At 48.7% G+C, this 15,477-nt stretch overlaps 1 protein-coding gene across 2 annotated transcripts in view; it reads right to left on the bottom strand.

Moving 5' to 3' along the window:
- The window catches only part of kitlga (kit ligand a), a 168,733-nt gene extending 153,802 nt beyond the window's left edge, over window positions 1-14,931 (bottom strand). For both annotated transcript variants that reach the window (XM_086009496.1, XM_086009495.1), the window contains exon 1: window positions 14,449-14,931. In XM_086009496.1, the coding sequence (XP_085865622.1) occupies window positions 14,449-14,463 (15 nt within the window). In that variant the 5' untranslated portion in view covers window positions 14,464-14,931. The remainder of the gene's footprint in view (window positions 1-14,448) is intronic.
- Window positions 14,932-15,477: the final 546 nt, after the last annotated feature.

Genomic DNA, 15,477 nt, shown 5'->3' with positions numbered 1-15,477 from the left:
TTCAAGCCCTTCCAGTTCAGCCTCCACAGCAGGTCGTATCGCATAAGGTACCGGTCTGGCTTTGAAAAATTTTGGGTTTGCATGTTCTGCAATCTTGATTTTTGCCTTAATTCCTCTCAGTGTTCCCAGTCCCTGTTGGAATATGTCTTTAGCCTCATCCAATATTCTGGACAATCGTTCAGGTTTGACATCTTTCTTTCCGGGATCTACCGTTATTGCGTTTAGGGAGTGCCAGTCCATATTTATTTTCCTGATCCACTCCCGTCCCAGAAGTGGTGGACCTCCCTCAGGTAGTACATATAAGTCCATTCCTTGGTGTTCTTTGCCCTTGTGTATCACCTTGACTTTTATCTTTCCGATGGGGTATACTTTTTGCCCCGTGTATGTCTGCAATACTATCTTCGTATCCCGCAGGGGAATATGTTTGAATAACTTTTTGTAATCTTGCTTATTCATGACCGTCAACGCCGATCCGGTGTCCAATTCCATCTTCACTTGGACTTCTGCAATCTGCAGTGTGACCCAGATAGTTTGTCGGTCAGTTTCCTTACTCACATTGTGAATCCTCAGACTACCCAGTTCCTTGCTGTTGGAGTCTGAATCCGAATTCTGTTCATCCGAACTCTTCACAGCCACCTTATGTACCTTTCTGTACTTTTTCTGCGGTGACTTTTTGTTGCTGGTCTTCTTTCCTGACCGGCATACTTTAGCTATGTGACCAAGCTTGCCACATTTTCTACATTCCTGGTTTTTAAACCAGCATTGGTTCTGATCGTGTGTTGTCTTCCCACAACGATAACATTTCGTTGTACCCGAAGCCATTTGATCTACACTGAGTACCGCTGCCTTCAGCTGCATTTCCGCAGTGCCTCTCGCTGCGGCTTCGTGCGATGTTGCAATAGTGACAGCCTTATCAAGTGTAAGATCATTCTCTTCGAGCAGTCGCTTTTGTGTTCCTTCCTTCGACAACCCACACACGAACTTGTCTCTCAGTGCCTCTGTCAGATTTTCCCCAAACTGACAGTATTTCGCTAGCCTACGCAGTTCAACCAAGTACTCCGCGTTGCTTTCCTCTTTCAGTTGCGTTCTCGCATAAAATTTAAATCGTTCCGCTAACATCAGCGGTGTGGGGTTCAAATGATCCTTCAGGACAGCAACAATATTAGCGAAAGTCTGATCCGCCGGTTTAGCTGGTGATAGAAGATGCTTCAATAGCCCGTATGTCTTCGCACCCATTGAGTTTAGTAAGGTTAGTGCTTTATCTTCATTTGATATTTTATTTGCCTTACAATATATCTCTATGCGTTCTACATACATGGCCCAATCTTCAACATCGGGATCGAAATCGTTGATGTTACCACGCTTAGGCATCTTCGCAATCTTTTTGAGAAACAACAACGAAATTTTTCTTTAACTTTCTTTTTTTTTCAAAAATGGCGGTTTCCCGCGCTTGTCTTCTTCCCCGCCTCCGAAAATGGCGGTTTCCCGTGCTTGTCTTCTTCCCCGCCTCTGAAAATGGCGGTTTCCCGCGCTCGCACGGTCTCCCTCGCTCGCTCGGTCTCGTTCTCCCTCGCTCGGTCTCGTTCACTCGCTCGGCTCTGTCTCTCCCGCTCGCTCGGGCTCTGTCTCTCCCGCTGGCTGTAACGGCGATTGCCGTATTGCTGCGTTCGCCCTCCCCAGCGGTTTTCAATCGCGCCTCCCAGCCCCTCTTGCAGTCCGGTCCTTTCCCCCCCGGCTGCGGCTGAGTTCTCCGCGGTTTTTGTTTTATTTTCTCCCGCGCAAGCGGTTCTCGGTCGCTGCGCCTCGCGGCCTCGGTAGCTGCCCGGCCTCTTTTTTTTTTTTTACCGGTCGTGGTCGAGCTTGCTCTCGACGCTGCTGCGGCTCCCAGCCCGCTTGCAGCCCGGTCTCTCACACCGGCTGCGTTTGCATGCACCGCGGCTTCCGTGCCTTACGCTGCCCAGTCTCAGCGCCTCTGGCCCTGACTTCTGTCCGGCTCTTTTCCCCCGGCCGTGGTCGAGTTCTCCGCCCTTATATCCTCCGTTTTTCCCTCCCCCACTTCACAGTCAACGTGACCGACTCGCTGTTCGTCGCTGATCGGCTTACCCACCACCGTGATAGAAGGGATGATCCTGCCTGTTGCTGATGGAAGGCTTCGTGTTAGAATTCTTCCTTTGCTCTGCAGACCCGAGTCTTCTCTCAGCAGAATGACGAGGGCGGATGCCTCCTCTCGACGCCCGTTAAACTGCCTTGGATAGTCTCTGCCGCAGGGTAAGATCGTTTTCGTCGCCACTGTTAAGTCTGTGTGTTATATTGCGAATTACTACACAGACCACAAGAGTAAACTTTAACAGGACTTTACTGGTTGAAGGTCAGGGCGGAACTGCCCAATAAATCCTTACACAGCACTTATATACCGGTGTGGTCACCACCGGTATTACAGTATACAGCAGCCAAGATAAAGTAGTGCAACCCTTAAAATAGTTCTCTTAAAGGTGGAACGTTACATACACTACACCCACCACCAACATTTTACAACACTTCCATCTCATTTAATCCTCGTACCTCTATAAATGCAAGTGCCGATGAACAAATAATGGAGGAACATGTCAGCCTGTGCTGCACTACCAGTAACACTGCTGGCTCCCTGCCATTTCTGCAAGCTTTTCCACTCCAGCTTGTCATCGTAAGGTCACCACGGGAGGAACCGCAGAAGGAATTTCCTGAGATCACTAATGATACCACTGTGCTCCTGACCACAATTGCTGAATCACACCATTTAAAAAAAATTCTATGCTATTTACGCTTAAGTTTGAAGTTTATGTGTGAAATCATGGCATCGTACAATCTTACAGAAGGAGGCCATTCGTCCCACCCTGCTCTGTGCTGGATCTTTGAAAGAGCAATCCATGTTTCCGTGCTGTAAATCTATGCAATCTAATTAGTCCCACTCCCCTGCTCTTTCCCCATAACCCCTGCAAATTTTTCTTTTTCAAATATATATCCAACTTCTTTGAAGAAAGTTACTATTGAATCTGCTTCCAACCGTCCTTTCAGGCAGCGCGTGGCAGATCCTAACAACTCGCTGCATTAAAAAAATTCTCCTCATCTCCCCTCTGGCTCTTCAGCCAATCACCTTTGCCAATCCTCTGGTCACCGACCCTCCTGCCACTGGAAACAGTTTTTCCTTATTTACTCTATCAAAAAAGCCCTCCTATTATATCGTAAATGGTACAATTAGCAGACAGCCTCCCGTCCACCCTTTCAGGCGGTGCAATCCAGATCGCAACAACTTGCTGAGTAATTTTTTACAATTTCAATCGACCTAGCTCTCTCTCTTCTTTCTCTTAGGCCGTCCCTCGGAACCGAGGATGACTTGCTTCCACATTAAAAATGAGTTCTCAGGTGACTGATGAGTCCAATGCGGGACCTACAGTCTCTGTCACAGGTGGGGCAGACGGTGGTTGAAGGGGCGGGTGGGTGGGGTGCTTGGGTTGACGTGCGCTCCTTGCGCTGTTTGCGCTTGGCTTCCGCTTGCTCCCGGCGAAGAGACTCGAGGTGTTCGGCGCCTTCCCGGATGCTTCTCCTCCACTTTGCGTGGTCTTGGGCCAGGGATTCCCAGGTGTTGGTGGGGATGTTAGCAGCCACAGCATTTTCTGGGGATGGGAGTTCCAGATTTCCACTACCCCTTGTGTGAAACAAATTTGAGATAAAAGTGATGAGGAAATGGATGACAAGGACGATGAGAGAGTTAGCTGGATGACATAACTTTGGACGAAAAGATGGATTTTTGAGAAGTTTTTTTTTAACAGGTGGAGGGAGAAGTGTGGTGTTGGAGGGGTTTAGGGAGGGAACTTCAGAGGGTAGGTTGAGGTAGCTGTAGGCTTTGCTACCAATGATGGTGTTAGGGAGGGGGGGGGAGTTGAATAAAAAGACTTGCATTTCTATAGCGCCTTTCACGACAACCAGACTTCCCAAAGCGCTTTACAGCCAATGGAGTACCTTTCAAAGTGTAGTCATTATTGTAATGTAGGAAACACGGCAGCCAATTTGCACACAGCAAGCTCCCACAAACAGCAATGAGATAATGACCAGATAATCTGTTTTAGTGATGTTGGTTGAGGGATAAATATTGGCCCCAGGACACCGGGGAGAACTCCCCTGCTCTGCTTCAAAATAGTGGCCATGGGATCTTTTACGTCCACCTGAGAGAGCAGACAGGGCCTCGGTTTAACGTCTCATCCGAAAGACGGCACCTCCGACAGTGCAGCACTCCCTCAGTACTTGCACTGGAGTGTCAGTCTAGATTTTTATGCCCAAGTCTCTGGAGTGGGACCTGAACCCACAACCTTCTGACTCAGAGGCGAGGGTGCTGCCCACTGAGCCACAGCTGACAAAAGGCCAGAATCAGTGGACCAAAGGTGTGTGGTGAGGGATAGAAGGCTGGAGGAGGCTGCAGAGATAGGATGGGATGAGACCATGGAGGAATTTGCTGAAAACAAAGACCAGAATTTCTAATTGACCTAGGTGTTCTTGTGCACCAGTCGCTGAAGGTAAGCATGCAGGTGCAGCAGGCGGTTAAGAAGGCAAATGGTATGTTGGCCTTCGTAGCAAGAGGGTTCGAGTACAAGAACAAGGATGTCTTGCTGCAGTTGTACAGGGCCTTGGTGAGACCACACCTTGAGTATTGTGTGCAGTTTTGGTCACCTTACCTGAGGAAGGATGTTCTTGCCATGGAAGGAGTGCAGCGAAGATTCACCAGGCTGATACCTGGGATGGCAGGAATGACGTACGAGGAGAGATTGTGTCAATTGGGCTTATACTCACTGGAGTTTAGAAGATTGAGAGGGGATCTCATCGAAACCTATAAAATTCTGTCAGGTCTGGACAGACTAGATGCAGGAAGGATGTTTCTGATGGCCGGGGAGTCCAGAACCAGGGGTCATAGTCTAAGGATAAGGGGTAAGCCATTTAGGACTGAGATGAGGAGGAATTTCTTCACCCAGAGAGTGGTGAACCTGTGGAATTCTCTACCACACAAGGCAGTTGAGGCCAATTCATTAAATATATTCAAGAAAGAGTTAGATATATTTCTTAAGGCTAAAGGGATCAAGGGATATGGGGAGAAGGCAGGGACAGGGTACTGAATTTGGATGATCAGCCATGATCTCATTGAATGGCGGAGCAGGCTCGAGGGGCCGAATGGCCTACTCCTGCTCCTATCTTCTCTGCTTCTATGTGTTGGGGGGCCCAAGATAGGACAGTGGGGACTGGGGTGATGGGTTGGCCTTGCTGTCCACCATGATCCTGGAGCGGTAGGATTTGAGTGAGAGAGCAAAGCACAGCAATACTCAGCAGCGTCAAGTCAAAACTGGTGGCGAATGACTAAACCAATTGTGTGCCATGCATGCTTGACTTTGCAGCCCTGTGACTGATAGGGATGAAGGTGGTTCTGTACCAGGAAACTGGCTGGGGTAGGAGAAGGTAAGCAATTTGATTTGAAGGAGGGGCCTTGAAGTCAAGGATTAATCCTGAGCACCATTTTAGGTTAGCGAATCTTGAGTACGATTTCAAATAGCTCTCAGCATTAACCGTTTCTGTTCCACTTAATTATGTACTTGGAAAAGATCCCTTTTCATTCACCTCCTTCCAAGTGTTTTTTTTCATTCTTGGAATGTGGGCGTTGCTGGAATTTATTGCCCATCTCTCGTTACCCTGAGAAGGTGGTGAAACACATGAGTGGTTTGCCTGGCCACTTCAGACGGCAGTTAAGAGTCAACCACGTTGGCGTGGGACTGGAGTCACCTATAGGCCCAGACCCGGGTAAGGACAACCGATCCTTCCCCAAAGTGAACTGGTCGGGTTTCCAACAGTTTTCCTGATACCACCTTTTCACTTTCAATTTTTTTTTAACTCCCATGGTGAGTCATGAACTCACATTCTCTGGATGATTAGTCATGGCTTCTGGCTTTCTAGTCCGGTGACATAATCACTAAGCTACTGTACCCTTTGCTCAAGCCCTGCCTCAGTTCACTAATAACAGTGATCAATCATGTACCCTTCTCGGCACTGCTTCCAGGTTCTATGTCGCTTGTCAAAGCTTTTAACTTTACATTCCTAGTGTGCGTCGGAGCAGCTCAATCTTACCATCCTTATCTTTCCCCATTTTCACTATTAAGCAGCGTGCTCTATCACAGATAAAAAGTTCCCAAGAGGTAGAGGCAATAAATGCCTTGTAAACAGTAAATATGCCATTCAGTACTGATGAGAACAACAACAAAAACAACTTGTACTTATATAGCGCCTATAACGTAGTAAAACGTCCCAAGGTGCTTCGCTAGAGTTTAGAAGAATGAAAGGGGATCTCATTGAAACGTATAAAATTCCGACAGGGCTAGACAGACTGGATGCAGGGAGGATGTTTCCCCTGGCTGGGGGTGTCTAGAACGAGGGGGGTCACAGTCTCAGGATACGGAGTAGGACATTTAGGACTGAGATGAGGAGAAATTTCTTCACTCAGAGGGTGGTGAACCTACGGAATTCTCTACCACAGAAGGCTGTGGAGGCCAAGTCACTGAATATATTTAAGAAGGAGATAGCTAGATTTCTAGACACAAAAGGCACCAAGAGGTATGGGGAGGGAGCGGGAATATGGTGTTGAGATAGAGGATCAGCCATGATCATATTGAATGGCGGAGCAGGCTCGAAGGGCCGAATGGCCGACTCCTGCTCCTATTTTTCAATGTTTCTATAGGAGCGAATATCAAACAAAACTTGACACCGAGCCACATAAGGAGCTGTTAGGACAGGTGGCCAAAAGCTTGGTGTGGTAAACCACTTTTATCGTTCACTATCGTTACACTATGGTTATCACTGTTTATATCGTTACACTATGGTTATCACTGTTTACACTGTTGTATCACTACACAAGGTCACCTCTTGTCACGCTGTTATACCTGGGCTGACCACAGCTGACTCCGCCCATGGCTCCGCCTGCTTGCCCAGGTATAAAGGTGGTCGACTGGCTGGTATTCCTCCTTGTTGGACCCGATCACCCACGAGGGTGGGCTCTGTTATTTAGCCAATAAAAACCTATAGTTACTATCTTAACTCATCGCTTTTCATTGGATGAATTGATAGGTATATCACTTGGTCAAAGAGGTAGGTTTTAAGGAGCGTCTTAAAGGAGGGGAGAAAGAGAGAAAGCCGGAGAGGTTTAGGGAGAAGTTTAGCGAGGGAATTCCAGAGCTTAGGGCCTAGGCAGCTGAAGGCACGGCCGCCAATGGTGCAGCGATGAAAATCGGGGATGTGCAAGCGGCCAGAATTGGAGGAGCGCAGAGATCACGGAGGGTTGTAGGGCTGGAGGAGGTTTCAGTGATGGGGAGGGGGCGAGGCGATGGAGGGGTTTGAAGATGAGGGAGAGAATTTTAAAATCGAGGCGTTGTCGGACCGGGAGCGAGCACAGGGGGTGATGGGCGAACGGGACTCGGTGCGAGTTAGGAGACGGGCAGCCGAGTTTTGGATGAACTCAAGTTTAGGGAGGCTGGAAGGTGGGGGGCCGGCCAGGAGAGATTTCTCATGCTATCTCTGAGGAGCGTCACTCCGAATACACACGCTGAACAGCAATGATTAAAGGAAGAGGGGCTCTAGACCTCCGTCCCCCCGAATTGCAAGTCAGCTTGCCCAGCTTTGCAAGTCAAGTGATAACGAGGCGGAGGAGCTCCTTGCCCTGGTGTTTTTTTTGTAATTCCCCTGCTTGTTACAGACTGGTTGCCACTGCACAGGATCCCTTATCAGTCAGGGCAGCCCTACCGCCCCAGGCAAAACAATGTAGAAGGCGTCTGATTTTTTATCCAGTAACAAAGCAATGCTTCGGGTCAAACCACTTAGCTGCTTTGCCAGACCAGGAATGCTTCAGTGAATTTTTCCATTCGGATTGTAAGTCAAGAAAACTGCGCTGCACGGGCAGAACCGTCAGCAGGAATGATTGAGCTGCCGCTCCCCATTTCACCAATTGCTCACCGTGATCAGTTTGTGTGAATGCATCCGCCTTGGAATGTTCAGAAGCCACACACCACAGCGCTACAACAGCAAAAACAGCCTTTCATATGTACGTGTGAAAGAAAGACAGTTATTGGTATGCAGCTTGAAATTTACAAGTGGTAATTGACCTCAGCAGCTTACAAATAGCTACAATTACTTGGCTGGTCCTATTTAGAGCAGTTGTCTTAAAGGGACAGGCCAAGTTGGCAGCTAAACGTCACACATGCCATCTCCCACCCCCCCGCACCACTACCTGTGCGACCCATGAACAATGTCATGTGATATCAGCTAGTATATTGTAGGCACCTGGGAATCCCTGGCCCAAGACCGTACAAAGTGGAGGAGAAGCATCCGGGAAGGCGCCGAACACCTCAAGTTTCTTCGCCGGGAGCAAGCGGAAGCCAAGCGCAAGCAGCGGAAGGAGCGTACGTCAACCCAAGCACCCCACCCACCCGCCCCTTCAACCACCGTCTGCCCCACCTGTGACAGAGACTGTAGGTCCCGCATTGGACTCATCAGTCACCTGAGAGCTCATTTTTAATGTGGAAGCAAGTCATCCTCGGTTCCGAGGGACTGCCTAAGAGAGAAGAGAGAGTATCTTGTAATATCTGCTGCCCCGTGTCCTAACTCGCACCAAGTCCCCGTTCACTCATCACCCTCTGTGCCCGCTGACCTACACTGGATCCCGGTTCAGCAACGCCTCGATTTTAAAATGATCATCCTCGTGTTTCAAATCCCTCCACGGCCTCAACCCCCTCCCTACCTCTGTAACCTCCTCCAGTCCTCCAGCCCTCCGAGAACTCAAATACGATAGCAAAATACTGCGGATGCTGGAAATCCGAAATAACAACAGAAAACGCAGGAAAAACTCAGCTGGTCAGACAGCATCCATGGAGAGAGAAACAGAGCCAACGTTTCAGGTCTGGGACCTTTCGTCATCGACCTGAAACATTGACTCTGTTTCTCTCTCCACGGATGCTGCCCTGGCCTGCTGAGTTTTTCCAGCGTTTTCTGTTGTTATCTCCGAGAACTCAACGTTCCTTCAATTCTGGCCTCTTGCGCATCCCCGATTTTCATCACTCCTCCATTGGCGGCCATGCCTTCAGCTGCCTGGGGCCAAACTCTGGAATTCCCGCCCTAAACCTCTCCGCCTCTCTCTCCTCCCTTAAGAAGCTCCTTGAAACCCGCCTCTTTGACCCAGCGTTAGGGGCCACCTGTCCTAATGTCTCCTTCTTTGGCTCGGTGTCAATTTTTTGGCTGATAACGCTCCTGCAAAGCACCTTGGCATGTTTTGCTATGTTCAAGGCGCTACATAAATGCCCGACACCTGGGAATCCCTGGCCCAAGACCGCACAAAGTGGAGGAGAAGCATCCAGGAAGGTGCCGAACACCTCGAGTCTCTTCGCCGGGAACAAGTGGTATTGAATTAATTTAAATTAATTAAAGGGTAAGTCATGTCAGGACAGCCAGCCCCATGTTATGCTCCTCTTGCTCTATGTGGGAATTCAGGGACGCTGCCTGTGTCCCTGACGACCATGTGTGCCAGAAATGTATCCAGCTGTAGCTACTAGTAGACCGCATTGCGGCGCTGGAGCTGCGGATGGATGAGTTTTGGAGCATTCACGATGCTGAGAGGGTCGTGAGTAACACGTTTAGTGAGTTGGTCACACCGCAGGTAAGGGCTGCACAGGCAGAAGGGAAATGGGTGACCATCAGGCGGAGCAGTAGAAGCAGGCAGGTAGTGCAGGGGTCCCCTGTGGACATCCCCCTCTCAAACAGGTATACGATTTGGATACTGTTGAGGGGGATGACTTACCAGAGGAAGGCAGCAGCAGCCAACTTCCTGGCACCAGGGGTGCTTCTGCTGCTCAGGGAGGGAGGAAAAAGAGTGGGAGAGCAATAGTGGTAGGGGATTCTATCGTAAGGGGAACAGATAGGCGTTTCTGTGGCCGTAGACGTGACTCCAGGATGGTTTGTTGCCTCCCTGGTGCCAGGGTCAAGGATGTCACTGAATGGCTGCAGGGCATTCTGAAGGGGGAGGGTGAACAGTCAGAGGTCGTGGTTCACATTGGGACCAATGACATGGGTAGGAAGAGAGGTGAGGTCCTGCAGCAAGAATTTAGGGAGCTAGGTAGCAGACTAAAGAGCAGGACCTCAAAGGTTGTAATCTCTGGATTACTCCCGGTGCCACGTGCTAGTGAGTATAGGAATAGGAGGATAGAGCAGATGAATGCGTGGCTAAAGAGTTGGTGCAGGAGGGAGGGCTTTAGTTTCCTGGATCACTGGGCCTGCTTCTGGGGAAGGTGGGACTTGTACAAGTCGGACGGGTTGCACCTGAACCAGAACGGGACAAATATCCTTGCGGGGAGGTTTGCTAGCACTGTTCGGGGGGGTTTAAACTAACTTGGCAGGGGGATGGGATACAGAGTGGAGCTATAATAGGGGGTGATGTACAGCCAAATATAGAGGAAAAAATAAGTCAGACTGGAAGGCAGAGCAAATATGTAACGGCACAAGGGAGTAGAGCAAGGCTAAATGGCATTTATTTTAATGCAAGGAGTCTTACGAATAAGGTGGATGAACTGAAGCTGTTGATGAACACATGGGAGTATGATATTGTTGCTATCATGGAGACATGGTTGAGGGAGGGGCAAGACTGGCAGCTCAATATTCCGGGGTATAGAATCTTCAGGCGAGACAGAGGGGGGGTAAAAGAGGAGGGGGTGTCGCAATATTAATTAAGGAGACAATTACTGCTGTAAGGAGGGATGATATATTAACAGGTTCCTCTAATGAGGCCATATGGGTTGAACTTAAAAACAAAAAGGGGGCGAGCACTTTGCTGGGAGTGTACTATAGGCCCCCAAACAGCCAGGGGGAGATAGAGGAACAGATATGTAGGCAAATCTCAGAGCAGTGTGCAAATAATAGGGTAATTATAGTGGGGGATTTCAACTTCCCCAATATTAACTGGGATAGTCAGAGTGTGAAAGGCTTAGAGGGTGCAGAATTCTTAAAGTGCATCCAGGAGAGCTTTTTGAGCCAACATGTAGAAAGTCCTACAAGAGAGGAGGTGGTACTGGACCTAATTCTAGGGAATGTGGCCGGGCAAGTGGTAGACGTGTTAGTAGGTGAGCACTTTGGTGACAGTGACCATAATTCGGTGAGATTTAAGGTAGTCATGGAAAAGGACAAGGATGGACCGGAAATAAAGGTTCTAAATTGGGAGAAGGCCGATTTTAATATGATAAGGCAGGATCTGGCCAATGTGGACTGGGATCAGCTACTTGAAGGAAAATCCACATCGGAGCAATGGGAGTCTTTCAGAAAGGTAATTGAGAGAGTAAAATGGCAACATGTTCCCGTAAAGGTCAAGGGTGGGACCAACAAGCCCAGGGAACCTTGGATGTCAAGGGATATACAAGAATGGATTAGGAAAAAAAGGGGGCTTTTGGCAGATACAAAGGACTAAAGACAGAGGAAGCCCTAGAGGAGTATAAAAAGTGCAGGGGCATACTTAAAAAAGAAATTAGGAGAGCGAGGAGGGGCCATGAAATAACACTGGCGAGCAAAATAAAGGAAAATCCTAAGGTGTTTTATAAGTATATTAAGGGCAAGAGGATAACTAGGGAAAGAGTAGGGCCCATTAGGGACCAAAGTGGCAAACTGTGTGTAGAGCCAGAGGATGTAGGTGGGGTTTTAAATGAATTTTTTGCATCTGCGTTCACTATGGAGAAGGACGATGTGGACATAGAAATCGGGCAGGGGGACTGTGATATACTTGAACATATTAGCATCAAGAGGGAGGAGGTATTAGCGGTTTTAGCAGGCTTAAAAGTGGATAAATCCCCAGGCCCGGACGAGATGTATCCCAGGCTACTATGTGAGGCAAAGGAGGAGATTGCAGGGGCTCTGACACAAATTTTCAGAACCTCTCTGGCCACAGGGGATGTGCCAGAGGACTGGAGAACAGCTAACGTAGTACCATTATTCAAGAAGGGTAGTAGGGATAAACCAGGGAATTACAGGCCAGTGAGCCTAACATCAGTGGTAGGGAAATTATTGGAAAAAATTCTGAGGGACAGAATTGGTCTCCACTTGGAGCGGCAGGGATTAATTAGGGATAGCCAGCAAGGCTCTGTCAAGGGAAGATCATGTCTGACCAACTTGATTGAATTTTTCGAGGGGGTGACTAGGTGTGTGGATGAGGGTAGTGCAGTGGATGTGGTTTACATGGATTTCAGTAAGGCTTTTGATAAAGTACCGCATAGGAGACTGGTCAGGAAGGTAAGAGCCCATGGGATCCAGGGTGCCTTGGCACATTGGACCCAAAACTGGCTTAGTGGCAGAAGGCAGAGGGTGATGGTGGAAGGTTGTTTTTGTGACTGGAAGCCTGTGTCCAGTGGGGTACCGCAGGGATCGGTGCTGGGTCCCTTGCTGTTTGTGGTCTACATTAATGATTTGGATGTGAATGTAAAAGGTATGATCAGTAAGTTTGCAGATGACACGAAAATTGGTGGGGTGGTAAATAGCGAGGCGGGAAGCCTCAGTCTGCAGGACGATATAGATGGGTTGGTCAGATGGGCAGAACAGTGGCAAATGGAATTTAACCCTGAAAAGTGTGAGGTGATGCATTTTGGACGGACTAACAAGGCAAGGGAATACACAATGAATTGTAAGACCCTAGGAAAGACAGAGGATCAGAGGGACCTTGGTGTGCATGTACATAGATCCCTGAAGGCAGCAGAACAGGTGGATAAGGTGGTTAAAAAGGCATATGGGATACTTGCCTTCATTTGCCGAGGCATAGAATATATGAGCAGGGCGGTTATGATGGAGCTGTACAAAACGCTGGTAAGGCCACAGCTGGAGTACTGTGTGCAGTTCTGGTCGCCACACTATAGGAAGGATGTGATTGCATTGGAGAGGGTGCAGAGGAGATTTACCAGGTTGTTACCTGGGCTGGAGCGCTTCAGCTATGATGAAAGACTGGACAGGCTGGGGCTGTTTTCCTTGGAGCAGAGAAGGCTGAGGGGGGACCTGATTGAGGTATACAAAATTATGAGGGGCATAGATAGGGTGGATAGAAAGGAACTTTTCCCCTTAGTAGAGGGGTCAATAACAAGGGGGCATAGATTCAAGGTAAGGGGCAGGAGGTTTAGAGGGGATTTGAGGAAAAACTTTTTCACCCAGAGGGTGGTTGGAATCTGGAACTCACTGCCTGAAAGGGTGGTAGAGGCAGGAACCCTCACAACATTCAAGAAGCATTTGGATGAGCACTTGAAACGCCATAGCATACAGGGCTACGGACCAAATGCTGGAAAATGGGATTAGATTAGACAGGGCTTGATGGCCGGCGCGGATGCGATGGGCCGAAGGGCCTCTTTCTGTGCTGTATGACTCTATGACTAAGTGCAGGCAGCGCAAGGAGCGCACGTCAACCCAAGCACCCCACCCACCCGCCCCTTCAACCACCGTCTGCCCCACCTGTGACAGAGACTGTAGGTCCCGCATTGGACTCATCAGTCACCTGAGAACTCACTTTTAATGTGGAAGCAAGTCATCCTCGGTTCCGAGGGACTGCCTAAGAAGAAGACACAAATGCAAACTTATCTGTTGTTGGGATTTGGCTGAACTGAACAAGTATTGCAATGTTCTTGTGATTAATCTGACATCATAGCTCCTAATGGCCTGATCATGAAAACTCAAAACTCTGCACTGCTCCCACACACATCTGCCTGCAAGCAATGGCTTTGCAGCACACGCGGATCAGACCAGAATCAACCGTGTCTTCCAGAATCAGATCCTGCTGGGGTTGATTTCCAATACTTTTTTTGAACCACGTTCTGTGCCAATGCTTATTTTTTTATTAAACGAAACCAGCCCACATGCAAACTGACCCTTTGGGGGAAATAATAGGTTCTGTTGCATTAACCCTTTTGAGGTTAAACCTTCTGCCACGTTACCGGCTGCTAACGTGGACACCCTAAGGAAGACGAATAGCTTTTAATCTGCACTCATGCTTAACTTTACGGAGAGACTGCAGCACTGCACCTTCTATTTAAGGAGGTACAATATCATCCGGTTCCCCATTGCTCCTAGCACGGACCTCGCAGAGGGTGGCTCTCTGGTTCCTGACTTGTTCGTTTATTTTCTCCCGGTATTCAGGAAAACATGAAAAAAAGCCTCTGAGCACCGAGGAGTCTCTGACCTGCAACCGGCCAGACACACAACACGAGGAATGGAGGAGACTGGCACCGAATGCTAACCTGTAAATGCCCCCACTCTCTCTCTCTCTCCCTCTCCCCCCTTGGGATGCACAACCTCCAAATGTGACTAAGCAACTTAAAGGACGATGTCTCCAACCCAGAGCCGGGCTGAGATCCCAGTGCATGCACGTTTACTCACATTTGCCTCCTTCATAAGGAATCTCGATGATTTCTCTCTGTCTCCTCCACAAAGATTCTGTTAACTGAATTCCGACAGTACCAGCAGCATATTGTCCTGGACACGTTCCTGCAGACCAAGGCTCGATCTCACTTATTGCTCTCTCTCTCTCTCTCTCTTCCCCCACAAGTGCTTATATAAAATATATATATATATTCAGGCAATTTCCTTTCCCAGAATGAGCAGACACGCCTGTTTAAAATGCTTGGCAGCGAAAGGACGCTGGTATCTGGGAGTGAGAGAGAGACACACTCACACACTCTCACACACACAGAGTGTGCACCAGGACTTGCAGAAGGTTTAACAGACTGGATTTTAGGAAGGAAAGGCAAGGGGAAATGGGCTTCACGCAGATTGCTACCGCCTGCACGATCTCCCCGAATATCCTCAGTGCCCAGCAGTTTGAGCCTGCTCACTTGTTGGACTTTGAAACTGTCTCTTGGACTAGTGAGATCGCCAGTCAGCCCTGCGCACCAGCACCAAACAAGAAGAGAATCACAGAATGATTCAAGAGTGAACTTGCATTTATATCGCGCCTTTCAGCACCTCAGGACGTCCCCAAAAGCGCCTCACAGCCAATGAAATATTTTTTCCCCCCCAAGTGTGGTCACTGTTGTCATGCTAGGGAAACGCAGCAGCCAACTTGCGCACAGCAAGGTTCCACGAGCAGCAACGTGATAATGACCAGACAATCCTGTTTTTAGATGTTGGTTGAGGGATAAATATTGGCCCAGCACACGGGGAGAACTCCCCCTGCCTTTCATGCCCACATAGAAACATAGAAGATAGGAGCAGGAGTAGGCCATTCGGCCCCTCGAGCCTGCTCCGCCATTCAATGAGATCATGGCTGATCATCCAAATTCAGTACCCTGTCCCTGCTTTCTCCCCATACCCCTTGATCCCTTTAGCCTTAAGAAATATATCTAACTCCTTCTTGAATATATTTAATGAATTGGCCTCAACTGCCTTCTGTGGTAGAGAATTCCACAG

This window comes from Somniosus microcephalus, chromosome 16, assembly GCF_052327205.1.
Source record: "Somniosus microcephalus isolate GS21.2 chromosome 16, FLI_Smic_1.0, whole genome shotgun sequence".
Classification (NCBI taxonomy): domain Eukaryota; kingdom Metazoa; phylum Chordata; class Chondrichthyes; order Squaliformes; family Somniosidae; genus Somniosus; species Somniosus microcephalus.
The sequence above is the reverse complement of the archived record's forward strand: the minus strand, read 5'-3'. Positions and strand labels throughout refer to the sequence as shown.